The 18752-nt window shown below is 30.5% G+C and overlaps 1 protein-coding gene across 1 annotated transcript in view; it reads right to left on the minus strand.

The window, feature by feature from the left end:
• The window catches only part of LOC136980687 (dynein axonemal heavy chain 2-like), a 647596-nt gene that overhangs the window by 314144 nt on the left and 314700 nt on the right, over window positions 1-18752 (minus strand). Inside the window, exons 8-11 of the mRNA XM_067276853.1 lie at window positions 15543-15677; window positions 5781-5860; window positions 3931-4077; window positions 368-524 (exon numbers count right to left, since the gene is read on the minus strand). Coding sequence (XP_067132954.1) covers window positions 368-524; window positions 3931-4077; window positions 5781-5860; window positions 15543-15677 — 519 coding nt within the window. The remainder of the gene's footprint in view (window positions 1-367; window positions 525-3930; window positions 4078-5780; window positions 5861-15542; window positions 15678-18752) is intronic.

Consider the following 18752-nt stretch of genomic DNA (forward strand, 5'->3'; position numbering starts at 1 on the left):
AATAATGTGGTTTTTGTTTGTGATCATTATATTGTCTCTATTGTCATCAGTCTCAAAACTTTTTGAATTATCTACATATATACAAACTAATAAATTCATTTAATTCCACATTTAACAATTATTATAACTTAAGTATATAGTTACCGTATTTTCTGGCATATAAGACAACCCCCTACTTTTACAGTTAAAATACAGAGTTTGGGATATACTCACCCTATAAGACGATACCCAGTGTATAAGACAACCCCTGACTTTTGAGAAGATTTTCCTGGGTTAAAAAGTCGTCTTATACGCCGGAAAATACAGTAATGAAATGTTTAAAAGAATGCATTTATTATAAATTAAATAAATAATTGAAAAATCATACATTTGAACAGTTATCTTTACAATCAGTTACAAAGTAATTTAGAACATCTGTTGTTAACCATGTTAAACGAGTAATACCAGGATTAATTTTTCTATCAAGAAATTTTATTTTTTGAGAAAATAGTCCTTTTTCTTCAGGAGAAAGCATCAGCAAAATTCTAAAATATACATGGAAATTATAGATGATTAATGTAATTACTTATAAAATAACTTATCTTAATTAAAATATTAATAATTAGAATTATATTCTATTAAATGTAATAAATTAATTTGATATATTACATTAAATCAATAAGTACTTCATATTATTATTAAACTTAGGTTAGATGAATTTTTGATAAGTACATAGAACAATATATGTTGAGTAAACTATTAATTAATAATTAGCTTGTGATAATGATAATGATAAAAGTTTATTAAAGTAATTCAGAAATAAAAGTGAAATTGTGAAATAATTTGAAATAACATATAAAATACAGTTATCCCTCATATAACATGGTAGATATGTTTCAAAAAAGTGCCGTGTTATGCGAATACATGCTGTACAAAACAAAAACTTATGTAAAACATAGGGTTAGGCTCCAAAAGTTAGCAAAAGTATACTATTCTTTTTCATTACTAAGAGAAATATGTTTATTAAAGTAAACTGTAATTTATTTCCAATCAATAATTAATTAACAATTGCAATTAAAAGTACTGTATTATATGATATGAATTTCGGTTAAATGAGGGCATTTTGTTGTTGTTTAACTAAAATTAATATTAATGCACTTTTTGCAAAGATTTCAACGTAGTTTTCTTTTTATGAAGTATTGTCATCATCTCCGCTTTTTTGTCAATCTTGATCAGAAGTATCAGCAACATTTTCATATTTTTTATTTTTATCATGAAAAACTTTTTATGGATGACAAAATAAAAATATGTTATTGATCAAAAATTTGTTCTAGCAGATTACATTTGTTCAGTTGAGTATCAAGCAATTTTTTCCAGAATTTGTGTTCAAATACTGAATTGTTTAAATATCAAGATAACAATGTATTTCATTCATCATTTTACAAATGGTTGCTTACGTACAGTTAAAAACAAGAGCTTAATAACACTTACCTAAAAATGTTTAAATAAACTTTACTAAATACAAAGATTAATCTATAAAAAAAAAAAACACTCTTAGGAGCTAAAGTCTGAAAGGAGCGACAATGACACCTGATTGATAGGAAAGTTAGGACAAGGAAGGAAAAAATTGCACTATCAGTTTTCATTAAAGTAAACCTGACAAAATAATTTTAAAATTTCAATATTCTAAAATCTGTGAACAAATTTGAGACAACACACATGCTTACTTAAATAAAAATAATAATAATAATAATGTAGTTTGCACTTAAAAATTGTGAAATCTTATACAGTGCCTTTCCAAAACTATGTTTAATCAAAACTGGAAGTTATGTTGTACAGGGATATCCCCAATTTCAAACAGTGTTAGAACAAAACCATATTGTAGAAGTACCGTGTTGTATGAGTTGATACCTATATATGTTGTAATGTTGGATCAATGATGCCCTGGGCTGTAGCCCATTTAGCCAAATGGATAAAAGAGGACTGCCAGTGCTAGTGAGTGCTATAAATAACATCATTGCATTATATAAAACTTTTAAAATTGACAATTATATCTTAAATAGTATTACATTAATGTTTTCTTATAATAAAAAAATTAAAACACTTCTTCAGACCTTGTTTTTAATAATTAAACTTATCATATATCCTGTAAATATACATCCTACTATATATTTTTTACACTTATTAATAAAATATATGATAATAGATTTAATCATTGTTATTACTGTGAGAGAACAGAGTCCAACTCAGTTGATGCTAATGCTTAATATTATCATGGACTGAGTTCAAGACAAAGCTATCAAAAAGTTATTTTGTTTGTGTGTTGTTGGTGTATCTATGGTTCTTCAATTAAATCCAGGATTCAAATAAATCTGTCTTTAAATAAACTCCAGAGAATAAATGTGCTGTTAAAAATAAATCCCAGATTGAAACACATAATATATTTTGAAGAACAGTACCATATAGCTAATATATATATATATATAGTTTAGAGTGACAGGTAAAAAGTTTAAATCTCTTATAATTGTATGAAGTCAGACAGTACTTACTACTTATGAAAATATTTTTTGAAATAAAATTATAAATATTTGTGAATATTGAGCAAGGGAAGTCATAAAGAGCTTATCAGCTGAAGAATAATTAGGAAAACTCTAATTCAAACTCATCATCGCTTTCCAAAAGAGATGGTAAATTTGAACCACATGATGGCAGTCAAGATCTTGATTCCTAAAATGACATTGAAGCAGACATGAATGACAATGTAATAATTAAATTAGAAGATGCTGTATTGAGGTAACTATGAAAACAATAATTATTTCAAATGTTGTAACTGTAAACCATAACGATAGTCAATAAATGATAGCTGCTTTTCTTGATAACTTAAAAAATATACAAGTAATTAAAGTATTTATTTCAATTTTTTCCCACTTGTCTCCTGTTGCAAGATGATAAACTCTGGCCTTGAAAAAACCCCAGGTCTTCAAATAAACACTGAGAGATAGATATGTTTTAAAAATAATTGGCCTTATTTTGACTTTGTTTTACAAAAACCTCTGGATACAAATACACATGTATTATCAAATATATACATACTTTGTATCATCATCATTATCATCCATAAGAATAATACTAATATTTATTTATATATAAAGTTGTTACTTAGACTGATAAAATGTAAATATTGTAGTGCTACGTGACAATTGTATTTAATTTCTATATTGTTTTGTAATTTTTATTTTGTATTCCATTAACCGTGTCGGGTTTATTTTTATTGTTCTTCTTTTCATTTGTCACATTTCACTGTGTATTGCATCATACGGCTACACCCTGCCGATTGGTTTACCTTATATCACGTGACCTAAAAATTCCCCGGATGGAGGGAAGTATAAAAATGAACGTACGACCTAAAAAAGGACCTTTTCTTCGACTGGCGCTTCAGATGTTTGGACGGTCTTCAAGGGAATACGAATTACCAAGTATCAACAAACACATGGTGGACGTATACAACATTTTGAGTAAAGAAAGGATCGTTAACTAGAAGGGTCTCCCATTCTGTGCCAGGAAGATGGAAGTACACATTGTTTAATTATTGTAAGTTTACATGCTCAATTTTTTTAGTGTTATTTTTGTTTGATTGTCGGAAGGACCGAAATTTTGTAATTAATTAGGCGTGTGTCTAACCTTTGTAATTCATAGCATTAAGTTAACTGATACCCAGTGTGTATGTAAATAAACGTGTTTTTTAATTTCCTGTTACTTGTCTTGTGAAGTCCTCATTTTCTACCCATCTTATAGAAATAATATACCTCGGTATATTAGTTCATTACAATATATTGAAATACACACATTTTTGTCTAGAATATTTATTTTCTGATGTAATTAAAAAAAAATTACATTATAAGATATACAAATTGAAAAAATAGATGTATGTTATCAAAACAAAACACTTACCCATTATATTCTCGAATAACAACCATAACATTTTCTCGAATTTTTAAAATATCATTTTTCCTTACATTAATATCATTTAGAAATTGAGGAATTTCAAATTTCATCTGTTCCCAATAATTAATTTCTTGTATTAATTTGTGAATATTTCTGCAAATAAATATTACTTACATTATGTCATTATTCTAAGTGGACCAAATTTCATAGTGAACAAAAATTTAATCTTGCTTAAATATTAATCTTACTTAAAGTTTATGGTGTGAATAGGGTATAAGGTTAGAAAGAGCAATCCTTTTCATCATGATGACTACACGATAGTATGAGATCCTAGGCTAGTGTTTTTAATTTAATTCAAATCTCAAAGTTTATAAAGTTCAACAAAGCTAAAAATCTTGAAATCAACGGAGTTCATGAGATTTTATCTCTTGATAATGCTTCCTTTTGAAATGACACATCATCTGTTGAGTTCAACTCACCTAAAGAAGTTTGACAAGAAAAATCTTACTCTCTATCTGATTTTAACCAAATTTGGGGATGTCCAGATACACAGAAAAGAAGGATAATTTAAAAGGGGAAGATGAAGGAAGGTCAGAAAGTTTGCCTGCTGTCCTCTTGTCATCTAGTAATTCCAGTTACACTTGTGTCAGACAGCTCCTGTTCTTAGGAGAAGTTCTGAAGAAAGTGAAATTGTGCCCTTCCATATCCTCATCCAATTTGATCTTCCTTTCACAAGGATGACCTCCTCCTCTTCTATCAACACAAAGAACTTTTATCTTCATCAATATTCATTATCATATTTGTTAAAACTATCTATCCAGAAAAGAAAGGACCTTATGAGAGAACTCTCAAGGAACATGGTTTGGAGGTAACTATCCTCACACAAACTAATTACAAACTCTCTCTGTTAGTAAATTACTAAGGCATGTTGGAATATAAATGGTTTATATTGTAATATTCTTTGATAAACTATGTTAAATGTTGATTATGTAGCATTTAGTGATAGTTCTCTGCTACATGTAGTTTCTGCTCCAGTTTTGAAGTGTACAGTACATTGATAATCTCTTATGTTCAAATAAATCTTTGTTGTTTTTATTGTTAAGTTAGTAGTAGAGTGAATCACTTCTGGATTCCCTGTCTCTCAATCTCCTCCTCCCTTCACTTTCCTGAAGTTCCCCATGTGCGACTACTTGTGTGCATGTTAAAAAGGTTTTCTATGGACATAAATCACAGGTGGTGTCATATCCTGCTAGGGTAGTGTTGTACCTTCTCACAATAGTAAGGAAATACTGAAAATATTTAAGCATCTAATTTAACAAAAAGATATAGAATACAGTCCAGATCTGGCACCATTAGACTTCTGGTTGTTCCGAAAATTAAATGCTAGGTCAAGAAACCATACTCAACTTTAAGGATCAAGAAACTTTACATCAGAAACTGAAGTTCATGCTGATGTATGTTCACTGTATAAGAATGAATCAAAAACAAAAACCAGAAAGATTTTTCATGCACAGAATGCAAGAATGGGATTGAATATTTAAAAAATTACATTATCATCACTCTAGTTGATGATAATGTTAAAAAAATGAATATATGTGATTAAAATAAATTATTTTTGCTACTTTTTAAAACTATTCAAATTATTCTACTTCTTACCAAATTAAACTACTTTATTTAAAGGAAAAAACTTATTTATGAATCAACTCTTATAATATTGCAAGACAATCTTATTAATTCAATAATTATGATTAAAAAAAAACAAATTAAAACATTTTAATTTTATTTTAGAAGATTTTTATTGAACTGTAAACAAAATAACAATAATAATAATAATAATATAAAAATTTTTGAAGTACCTATCAAAATTCAAATTAAGCATTCCATTTTCAATTACACTTTTCTTTACTAGAGGTACTTTCAACTTTATTACAGATTCCTAGATAAATAATTTATATGTTTTTTTACTTATGTTAAAAATAGCAATTATAAAAAATATACTGTAAAATCAATTAAAATAAATAAACAACAGCTTACTACTGATACATTCATATGAGAATCTAAAGGGTGGGAAAGAAAGCCATGTAACACCCCTGCTAAATATAGAATAAATCCAAAGATTGTACATTGAGCCCATCATGCAATGTCCATAATTCTGTAACTGTTTAAGGTAGGTCAATAAACTCTTTTAGCAATCAATTCCTTATGAAATTCTGACCCTAAATAATGTGTCACATGATCCCTTCCCGTTTATAGTTTCGAAGTTGCATTCAATATGGCCACCATCAAGAGGTTGGCCGTGCACATAATACACATTAGTCTGTTTCCCTCCTTGGTCTAATGTGTTCATGACATGAGAGAATTAACTTTGGTTACATTCTATATTCTGTAGAAGAGGTGTTAGATGACTTTCTTTTCCCACCATGTAGACTAAAAGCACCCTAGAAAAAATACCAACCGATATCTTATGACACATTCAAATAATGCAAAATGGTAAAAATAGATATAAGGTGATCCAAGGAGACTTGTCAATAAAACATTTGAAATCAATTCATTTATAGATCTATTTACAATTAAATTATTTGAATTTTATATAATTTAGATCATTTTATTTTCCCAAATTAACTGATTATGAATAAAATGAATGATTGATAACAATAAGTAGAGTCTAATGTAATATAACAATCATTATTATAAATTATTATAACAAAAATTAGAAATAAAAACAAAAAGAACAAAGTTGATTACAGGAGGATACATAAATCACAACTTTGTTCTTTTTATTTTATTTTTTGTTTTTAATATCATATCTTGTTCATTATTTATTTATTCACTTTGTTCACCTTCTTTTTGGTTTTTGGTGTCAAAGGAAAATTTATTTTCATTTCTCAGCCTATTAATGTGGTAGATTCTCTTAAAGTAAACAGATGTACTGATCATAACAAATATGGTTTAATTAAATTATTTCACTTTTATTTTATTATTAAAAATGTACATACTTTTTAAAAAGTAAAAAGCATTAAAACTCTGAAACACTGGGCAAGTTTAAAAGAATTGGAACAAATTTAAAAATTTATTTGACTGATGATTAACAGAATTGAAGGTTTTTTGAATAAGATGTGAAGATGAAGGTCTGTTTCAAAAATGTTAAGGTTGTTTACAAAGGACTTTTAAATGTAGAGTTTATGACTAGTTGCAAAATAAATGTAAGCAAAACTTACAAAGTATCAGAACTCAATAATGAAAACAAATCAAAATTCTTTAAAATATAACAAAAATCTAGTTTATTGGAACTTGTTTGAATGACTCCAATAAAGCAGATTTTTTGTTATTCTTTTAGAATAGGGGTTCCCAAACTTTTTATCCCGTCAATCCCTTCATAGAATATTTGCCTTCTTATCAACCCTCAGATTAAGTATTTAACAAAAACATTAAATCATTCTTTGCATTTCTGATGTTAAGCAATAAGGAGACCTGCATAACAACTCAATGAAAGAATTTATAGTTCCCATATCTTATAAAATCCACCCAATAACATTAACAGAAAAAGGGGATATTTTCCACTGATTTATAATCTTAAAAAATAATAGCAAAATTATGGATAGATGGAAATTTGCCTATAGTTCTTAAACCGTACATGTCATAATACATAAAATACACAATTGTCTTTGAAAACATAACATAAATTATTTTGGATGAAAAAAACCTCTTACTGTCATTTTGCAACTACTACTGAATACCTCAAAAATACAGGGTGTTTTTTTTAAACTGACAGTACTCAGAGACATCTGTAGAGCAATCTAACAGCTGGACTGTTGCCAAATTTGGGAGAGTTACTAAGGACGACATGGAAAAGAGATTCCGCAAAGAAAAAATAGTAGTACCCAAATTCGCTGGTAGGGGTGGTTTGGCGATGTTGTGGCAAAACAGCTAAGAATTTGCATAAAACCCAGCTGCAATTAAAAAACACAGAAAGAATAATCAGAGGTTTCAGTGCAATAACAAAAGTTTAATCAGCAAATAACCTTCTCCCTCCTTCAATGTGACCACCGTCCTGCTGGACAACACATTGCAGCCTGAACACCATATTCTCTACAGCTGAACATTACATGTCCACAGGAATGTTCATCACAGTTTGAGAAATGTTGTCCTTCAAGGTCATCAAGTTTGGGACACTACCAAGATAGTCTTGGACTTTAAGTAACCCCACAGGAAAAAGCCACATGGGTATAAAGTAAAAGTAAAAGTCACATAGGTCCAGGGAGCGAGGAAGCCATGCAAGTGGAAAAAAGCGACTGACAACCCTTTCTTCAGTGAAGTGCTGGCACAACAAATTCTGCACTGTGAGACCAATGTGTGGTGGTGTTCCATCCTGCATAAAGATTGTCTCATCCAGGCATTGTCATTGCTGAAGTTGTGGAATGACAAAATTAGTCAGCATATCATGATAACTTTCCTTAGTAACAGTACAGGTCTGCGGTCCTGTTCGAGTGATGTTCTCAAAAAACAATGGTCCGATGATAAAATCTGCTGTAAAGCCATACCAAACAGTAAGTTTCGGTGAATGCAATGGGATTTGCACAACCTCCTAGGGTGTTCTGATGCCCAAATGCAACAATTTTGAGTGTTCACATCCTCATTTATGTAAAGATGGGCCTCATCTCCCCAGAGAATTATCCATGGCCAAGCATCGTCCACTCCATCCTGGCAAGAAATGTTAGAACAAATGTCAACCACATAGCATGATCATTTGGTTTTAATTCTTGCAGGTGGCTTATCTTGTACAGATAGAATTTGAGAACTTTTTGCAGAACTTGCCATACTGTCGAATGTGTCATTTCTAATTGTCATGCCACTCCCCAGGAATTGCTACTACCAGCAATGATCCCCTGTGAACTTTCAACAAGTGCAGTCACAACATCACTAACTGTCTGTGCAGACACCAGTTTCCACTGTCTACCAGACTGAACTGATAAGGATTCTGTCTCTTCAAATTTCTTTATCAAGTCTTTCAATACATTAATTGATAGAGGACCTTTGCGCAGGTTGTTACAGGTTCTAAACTCACAAAGTGTGTCTGGTGCGCTCGATTGGTTATGATAATAAAGTTTCACAAGCAATGCACATTGAGGTAATGAAAGATGCATGTTGAACTCTGCTGACATCCAGAATGCGCTTTGGACTTTTGTCCTTGTCTTTTAAGCTCAAATTAGGTGGTGCTGCTGTCGACCACGTCATTGTGAATTTGGATTTTGAGGTGTTACCAGTGCATTATGCAAATTCTTAGCTGTTTCACTACAACAGTGCCAAATCCACCCCTACTGGCAAATTTGGTACTACTTTTTTCTTTGCGGAATCTCTTTCCCATGTCATCCTTAGTCACTCTCCCAAATTTGGTGACAGTCTGGCTGTTAGATTGCTCTACAGATGTCTCTGAGTACCGTCAATTTAAAAAAACATCCTGTATGTTAACATACCTTTTTATTAAAATAGTTGATATTAGTGAGATGAATGTGTCTGAAGTGAAGCAGCAAGATTATTGATATTCAGTTAAAAATTGGTAAGTTTTAGTCGCAAATCACAACAGTTTTCCAAGTTCAATCTGTTCCTCTGTTTTGTCAAAATTGCATTTGCATGGCTAAAACCAGCTTCAACCACGTATGAAGTTGGGAATGCAAGTAGGAAAGGTTTGGCTTCTGCTCTGAGCTTGAAATATTTAGTGGCAATATCGTTATTGCTCCAAAATTCACTGAGGTTTTTATTTTTAAACAACGCATTAGCTTTGAGATCTACACATATTTCAATCAGTTCATCTTCTAAGTCAGGTTCACTACCTTCATTATCTCTTTTTACATCAAATGGATTAGCAAACCATTCGAGAACATGCGTATTCTCCAAGTCTTTGAAACGTGTTTTAAAGTCTTCTCTTAATTTATCAAGATGTTTAATATATATCTCCAAATCACAGTCAGAAATTTTTTCATTTTCTTTTAGTACTTGCAAGTTTGAAAAATATTTAAAATCGGTTCATGCCAGTGAAGATTTAAATAGCTCCATTTTTACTTGAAAGGCCATTATAGTTGTTTGAGCTTGAACAATTGTAATGTTTTTTCCTTGCAAATGCTTCTATACTATATTAAATTTCAGATAAAGGTCTGCCAAACAGAACTGACAGTTCTTGCACTGTTTTAACTTGTCACATAGTGATGGATCCACATTCCTAAGAAACTCTTCAGCCGAGTCATAGAAGTCAACAAGCCTCTGCAAACTATTACCTCTTGACAACCACCTTACCTCAGTGTGCAAAAGTAATTTGTTGAAAGTTTCATCATTTTCTTCACATTACTTCACGAACGGTCAGGAATTAAGAGGATGAGCTTTAATTTTATTTCTTGACCTGATGCACACTTTTAGAGTATCATGAAGTTTGCCACTCAGTTTTTTTGGCTACAAGATGCTGCTTGTGTAGGACACAGTGAACAGTATGTACTTTAGAAACCTTTTCCTTCAGAGAGATGAAAAATCCTCTGTAACGGCCTACCATATCAGGTGCACTGTCAGTAGCTACAGCAGTAATATTCCCGAAAGTAATGCTGTGCTTGTTCAAATAATCTTGCAAATATGAAAAAATTCTCTCATCTTTTGAATCAGTTTCAAAATACTTATCAAATAGAAAGTCATCAACAGTGTCATTCAGGGATGGGCTATGAAACCTAACATAAGCCATGAGAAGATTTGTACTTCCGAAAGTTAATTCGTCAAGCTGAATAGCAAACTTACAATGCTGGAGCTCAGAGGTCAAAGTTCTTTTCACATCATCGGCCATTTCCTCAATACGTCACTGCACAGTATTTGCACTTAATGGTATGCATTTTAAAACTAGTCTTTCTTCATAACATTTTCAATTACATCTTTTATAGCTCTCAATTTCTCTTTTAGTATTTTGAAATACTCAAAATCTTTGTTTTTCTTATCAGAATGGATCCTTTCCAAGTGGTCTTTCATTTTCGCCGGCTTCATAGCATCATTGCTGAAAGTTTTTTCACATAATAAGCACATAGGAATAATTTCATTAGTGAATGATGGCACAAAACCATATTTCAAATACTCCTGTGAATATTGTCTGCATTTCTTCTTAGCATTGGTAGCCGACATTGTGGGTATTAAAATCAGATTTTTAATATGAAAAACACAATATGTTTTCAGCACAACAAAACAGCAGCAGTAAGACACACAACTTACTCCTGCACGAGCTATAAAAAACTACCTGTTTATTCTCAGAGTGCAGTGTTGCCATCTTTTGCTAACAATAGATATTTAGAATTGGAAGAAATTATAATTATTCTAAACTATTAAACTAATTTTATATTAATAAATGTATGTGATTTTTTTTATATGAACATAATAATAATTTGATTTTTGATGAATTTTTAAAATAATATCGCCTGAGTGACCTATATTGTTGTCAGACAGTTTACAAAATAAACATAAACAAGATGGCAGTGGTAAAGGGTTAATGATTTTCGATATATTACGATATTTTCTTTGTAAAGGACAAAATATCTACATTTAGATATAAAATACTTAGAGTGACAACCCTACTAGAGTATAACAATGCAACGTATGTCTGTGTATAATGAACTACCAGCATTCATAACACGTTTGCAACACTAGTACAGTTGCCAGATGCATGAAAACAGAGTAACACATGCTTAAAGCAGCATAAGCTAAGGCAAAACTCATGTTATAACTAGGGTAGTCAGTAGATGATCATATCCATATTTTGAAATTTTATTGGAATATTCTATTTTTTTCTTAGACAGTTTAATTGATCCTCTTTGGTATTAATCGACCTCCTTTCGACCCTCGTGTATTAACCAACCCCTGGAGAACTCTTATTGACCACTTTGGGGATCACTAATATAGAGCATTGTATCAACACACTGTATGAATTATCAAATAATTACAGTAGAGAGCCGTTTATCCAAACACCAGTTATCCGAAACATCGGGTTATCCAAACGCCTTCCAGTCGGACTGTGTAGTGCTGAATCGAACGTTTTTGATACTAGATTTACTTCTAAAGTATAATTTTTATGTTTTTATATTTTTCAATATATTTATTTTGTTTGTACAAAATAAAGAAATAATTTTTAACGATACAATAGCCTCGATTATTATTATAAAAATTTTCGTTAGGCTTAAAATTGACGAAAATTCAACACAAAGCGACACACAACGGAGAAAAATTTCAACATCGGACAGGTTAACATATTTTTTCGTACATAATCAGTTATCCAAACAACCCGAGTCCCCAACTGATTCGGATAAATGACTCTCTACTGTATTTATTTGTATTTAACATTTAAATGAAAATTCCTTCGCATTACAAATGAATAATATCAGATATTAGATAGCCTTTCATTACATGCAAGTATTACAATTATTCATCTTTATATGGTAGATAAATAGCTAAATAGACCATACATTTTTTAATATTTTATCTTCATAACAATATACTAAATTGTTATTCACTAGTACTGATTCCTAGAAATCAACTCTATAGAATAACTGAATAAAAAACTGATTGTTAAAACATGACCAACTGATTTTTGAATTAAAAATGTTTTGTTTTTTAGAGAATCCATGAGGTGAGACTTTCTATATCTAATAGAACATTTTATGTATTTGGTTTTTTTTTTTTTTTTTTTTTTTTGGAAAAGAAAGAACGAGATGGCAATTTATTGAAAAAATGAAATCTTTCATTTGCAAATGTTCCCTGCCATTAACTTAAGAACAAAGTAAATTACAATAAGTTTTAAGTAAGTCTACTTGGATGAATATACCATAAAAAGTTGTGCAACACTCTTTCAAGGAATGTATCATTTCCAATGCTTTAAACTAGTGCTGGTAAAATCCAGAAATTCTTCAAATTAGTTAACTGATTTTCAAGAAAACTAGTTTTTAATATCAGTTATAAAGCAGTTTCAGAACCACTTTAAATTTAGTAGAATTAATGTTTCATTATTGCATTTTATTAGTGCTACAATAAATATTAGCCAAGGTTTATAAACATACTTGTATCATGTATTATTCCAGCCAAAAAAAAGGGATAAATGTTTCTTTTGAAGTTGTCAAAAGCTGGAATCTAAGTATCTAACAAATAGCATTTGAAAACCTTATCATTTTAAACTTAATTCATACTAGTTTTCTCAATAATTTTAATTTTAAAATGACTCCATGCAGTTACAAATTGTAATGTTATATTGAAAATTTTCTGGTAATGTATCAGTATGTGAAATTGTCTTAAATCGAAGTATAATTTGCTGCCAAAGAAAAGTCAAAACAAGGCAAGTAAACCAATTTCATTGCCTGTTCAAAACCAGTTTTTGGTTTTAGTAAAAATGTAAAAATGTTTGGGAAGTTGTAAGCATTGAATCCAAAATGCTGATTCAAAAGAACTACTATAAAAAGTGAAAAGATTTCTGACACTGTTACCAAGAAAAGACAGTGATATATAACTTACTTAACTGTGTAATACATACTGATTATGTTAACATAAATTTGTCTCAAGTTGTCTATTTAAAAAAAAAATCTGTTTGTGAGCATGTAGAAATTAAGGCGAGTCTTACATTCAATGATGCCCTGTATTGGAATAAATACAATACATTAAGTCAATCTATTTTTCACAAGTAAATTGAAAATTGCTCAAGCATTCCTATAAAGGCAGATTTATTGACTATCACCTTAAACTTATGGAAGAAGTTTTACATATAAAAAGTTAGCTATTGACAAAAAGAATATAATGTCAATAATAAAAATACTTTAATTGCTTTGTAATAAAACTCAAAAAAATTCTATCCTGAAATAATATAAGTTTGTTTATACAGTAGACCCCCTATAACACAGGTTCATAAAACACGGTGGAAAAATTGCGATTGTGTTCAAGTAACACGCTTAAAGAGGCTCGTAAAACACAGTAAAAGAATGAGACAGATTTCATGGCCGACTCATGTCTCGACAGGATTGGTCGAATCTGGACCATAGTGGACATTGCACAAACCGTTGAGTTTAAACAAGCATTGGACCTACTAAAAAACATTTATTATTCAATGGCGATAAAAATTATATTTCTATTAATGATGTCTTCAAGGTTTAGCGAATTTTTCGCAGAAAAAATAACTTAGCAAGAAATTTACAATTTACAATTTTATTAAGCGGCTCATCAAACGTGTCCACCATTCGATGAGCCGCTCCGCGACGAAAACAAGCTTAAGCAATGGCATCTTCGAACGGTGCACATTCGATAAGTATTCCTACAATTTTTTGTTTATAGCATAGTTTATAGCATAGTTTATATGGGTTATTCCCAAAAAATTTTACATGTTTTGGAAATGTTCGAGTCAAATTAGTCTAGAATCGATTATGGCTGTTTGAATGGTTTTCTTCCATAAAGAAGAAAACCATTCAAACAGCCATACCCCTAAACTGCACAAGTGCCAGGCTGTGAACGGCTCATGTAGTTGTAAAATCTAAGTGACTTGTACAACATGGAATTCATATAACACAGAACATATCTACTGTGTTATAGGGGGGTCTATTGTATATATATGAAACAAGAATGTGCATTTGAAAAAATTTATCTAAAGGAAATTAAAAGATAGTTTTATTATTGGCTTTTTTTAAATAAAAAATATTCAAAATTACATCTGAAGTATCTTTTTATATAATAAATATACAGTGAAACCTCACTTAACGAGCATAATTCATTCCAGAATCTTACTCATAATGCAAAATACTCATTAAGCAAAACAATTTTTCTCATATAAATTAATGTACAATACAATAATGCATTCCATACCAAAAAAATACTCAAATATTTTATGTATAATGTTTCTTCAAAGACAATTACACAATATACATTGTTAAGGAGCTTGAATCATCATCATCTTTTCTTCTAGTGCAGGATGAACCATCCTGGAATGAGAATTCGATTTGCAGAAACAAAAAAAAAAAAAAAAAAAAAAAATCACAGTTAATATGTTTGATAAACACCCCAAACGTTATTCCAAATTCTTGGCTATGTAAAGGTTATAATTAAATATTATAAATTAAATAATTTGACTAGAGGTAGGCAGTTATGCTGCCATCTCGTATTGAATTTAATAATTATAAATAATTAAATTTAGTTTAGATATTTCTAAAATTTAAGTTGGAATTGGTCATTAAATTTAATATGAGATGGCAGCATAACTGCCTACCTCTAGTCAAATTATTTAATTTATAATATTTAATTATAGCCTTTACATAGCCCAAGAATTTGGCATATCGTTTGACGTGTTTATTATACAACAGGCGATGGTTGTTGATGTTTATGCGTAATATGTCTGAACACAAGTTTGAAAAAATGTTTGATCACAAGTGACACTAAGATGTTATTGGAACAGGTGCTAAACACAGACTAATGGAGCATGCGCACAATCTGGGATTTTCCCTCTCCCCGTCACTCATTATGTGAAACATCACTCATTAAGCGAGTCATTTTTTCAATTTTGTTTTGCTTATTATGCAAAATACTCATTATGCAAGGTGGTCGTTAAGTGAGGTTCTATTGTAACTTACTTTTTCTGAAATTTTGCACCACTGGTTATATTGATACTGTATAAAATCTTTTAACATAAGAAAAAGTTGTTGATATTTGATTAATGCATCTTCTTCCATATCTGATTTTAATAACCAATTTGCTTCTTTTAATTCCTGAAATCAAATATTAAAACAATTGAAATCTCAGATTTAACTTTATACAATAACAATTAAAATAAATAATCATATAATGTTGAAAATAAACAATTTTATTATGAAATTTTACCATTTAATTACATATTCCATTTTATCAAGAATTTTCAATAAAATAATACTTACTATTTCTATATCTTTATGTATAATAAATTATATAAGAAAGCTATAATATTAAAAGTGAATTTGTGCTTAGACAAATGATTATAATTTTTTCATCTTCTTTATCTTGTTTCAGAAAAATTAATTCATACATGTATGTCATCTTTAAGGAAACACTACTACTTTTAGATTTTGTTCCATTAATGGTGGATTGTGAGCCTAAAAACATTTGTGATTGTATTGTTATATTCTATAAAGAAGTCTTTTATATTTATTAATATCTGAAGCAGCATGGTTGTGTATATTTGTGCTTTCTATTTTTGAACATAAAAATACATAAGAATATTTTGATACACATATTGAAACACAGACACAAGAATATTTTAGATTTTTATTTTTATTCAAAATATTTTTGTAGTTGAATAAAGTAATTACAGATATATTTGTGAAAAATCATTTTCAAACATATTTTTATAATAATATGAATACCTCTTGCTCAGAGAAAACAAGATTTTAAAACAATACATTTCCAGAAAACTCTTAATAAAATTAATTTAATCTTTTTTTTTTTATTATAATATTCATTGGAAGATATAACTTAAGATCAGCACAACGAAAATGGAATATATCTAGTTAAATAGACTATACCAAAATGGAAAAGTGCATTTACTTCGGAAAAATTAATATGAGAAAGAAGTCAAATACCTGTGATGCCATATATCAGAGGATAAAGAACTGGCTAGAGTGATAAACTGATGGATACAAGAAGAACAAAGAAACTGGAAAAAAGTTTTGTATGTATTGTTCAATGTAAGAGTTAATGTGAAACTAAAAAGAAAAAGTATATAAGATACTAATGAGGTCTGAAGTAACATATTTGATTGAAACAGGGACTGTAAAGAAGTCTCAGGAAAATAATGGATATAATAGAAATTAAAAATGTTTTGATGGATGCTTGAAGTGATAAGATTGGATAAGATCAAGAATGAAACAATAAGAGGAACTGTTAAAGTAGTAGAATTGTCAAAGAAATTCATATTCTTATAATATAGTCCTCAATATCCTCAAATTATCATCATAATATGAAAATGGATAAAAATGTGTAGAAAAGAGGATGGTAGGGCAGATGAGTAAAGAAAAATAAGAGTAGACCAATGAAAAGTTTGGCATGTTTTGTTCTTTCTTCTTAATTGAACTTGCTTCATCTTTGTGTGTAACTAGATTAAATCAAAAAGCAAACCAATAATCTGTAAATTGTTTTCTTGTTAGCATTTCATTGTTCTGCTATTGTTTGATTGGTTTGTTCTGTAAAAATATATCTCATTGCTTGTGAATAGTTTATTTTGATGTTTTCATAGAGTACATGTTTTCTATTGTTTTAGTCTTTTGAGTTGGATGCAAGTTTTCGTTTGAGAGTTTCAATGCATATGTTTTTATTTTCTAAGCACTTTCATTGATTTTGGTATTATTTTGTTTTTTATGTATTAAGTCAGCATTCCTTGTTGTTATCTAATGTTATTTATGTGTTTCTAGTCTTTGGCAGACAGGCTTGTGATTGGTCTGTGTCTGTACTTTAAGGTCATGATATGAAACTTTATTGATTACACCAGAACAAACTAATGTACTGTATGTATGTATGTATGTCTAAAAGTGTTGATTGTATGATCAAAAATCATAATAATATGGTAACATTCATTCATTCATTTTAAGTTTATTAAGTACCAATTTTAGTACATGTCCCGGTTCCGCTTTGGGCACTACCGGGAATAAAGGCAGGTAAATTTACAGGTATGCTGATATATAAATTTTCACAGACATAAATGAAAGAATTGAGAGTGAATTAACAGTTAACCGCGCGACAAACTTTGCGCGTGTCGGTAAAACCGTACCAACAAACAGGAGTAAGGAACCCAGCTGGCTGTGCGAGCATGCCTTCGCTCTTACAGTGCCAGCGCATAGGGACAGCACAAAAGGACAGAACACTCGCGGTACCCCTAGCGGAAAGTGAGGTTATGTGTGATTTGGCTAATCTTTCTAGCCAGGTTGTCGAAAGCCTGGAAAATTTCCCGTGTCCTCCAGAAGTCAGCCGGATCGCAGGGCCACCCCACACCCTGCTCCCGAAGTAAAAGCTGTAACTCGAGTCTATGCTGATCCAATATCATGCAGTCATTTAGGTAGTGTAGAGCACCATCCCCAACGTTGCAAGTCGGGCACAGTGGTGATGTGCCGTGGGCAAACCTGACCAGATAAGCAGCATACCTTCCGTGATTTGTGAATACTTGAGAATTATAGTAGTTGGGGGTGTACCAACTATTTTGCAGGAATGTCTCGAGATTAGGAATAAAGGTGTGAGTTATATGATCTTCATGTTGGTCCCAGCTTTGCTGCCAGAGAGTAAGAGTCTCTTTACGCAGAAAGTTGCGGAGTGTGCGTTGACTCAGTTTGCAATACGAAATGGAGAGGGATTTGTCCGTGGCAGCCTCCTTGGCCAGAGTATCCGCTCTCTCATTTCCCTGCTCACCCTGGTGTGCTCTGATCCAGTTAATGTCAAAAGTGCAACTGGAAGCATGTAAATCCCTTCTGATTTTTTCTGCAGTTGGATGTTGGTTTCTGCTAGTTAAGAGGTTGAGGGCAATAATATGGTAACAGAGGCAATGAAGGAAATCTTGAAAAAGTTGAGAAAAGCATAAAGGGAATAATGGCCAAGAAAAAGTTGAAAATGGCTGATCTAAGCCATCCATCATTTATAAAATAAATTCATAGCTAAATATATGCCAATAGCTGTTTATGTTTATTTAAGGCAAACCCAACTTTATAAAAATTTTTGTGAAGAAATAATTAATAAAAAGAAAGCTTATCAAAATTATAATATAGATTATAAATATTCTGTAAAAGTCATTTTTTTTTTAGTAACAAAAATATCTATTATGAAAC

Source organism: Centruroides vittatus, unplaced genomic scaffold, assembly GCF_030686945.1.
Source record: "Centruroides vittatus isolate TY-2023 unplaced genomic scaffold, ASM3068694v2 contig_717, whole genome shotgun sequence".
NCBI lineage: Eukaryota > Metazoa > Arthropoda > Arachnida > Scorpiones > Buthidae > Centruroides > Centruroides vittatus.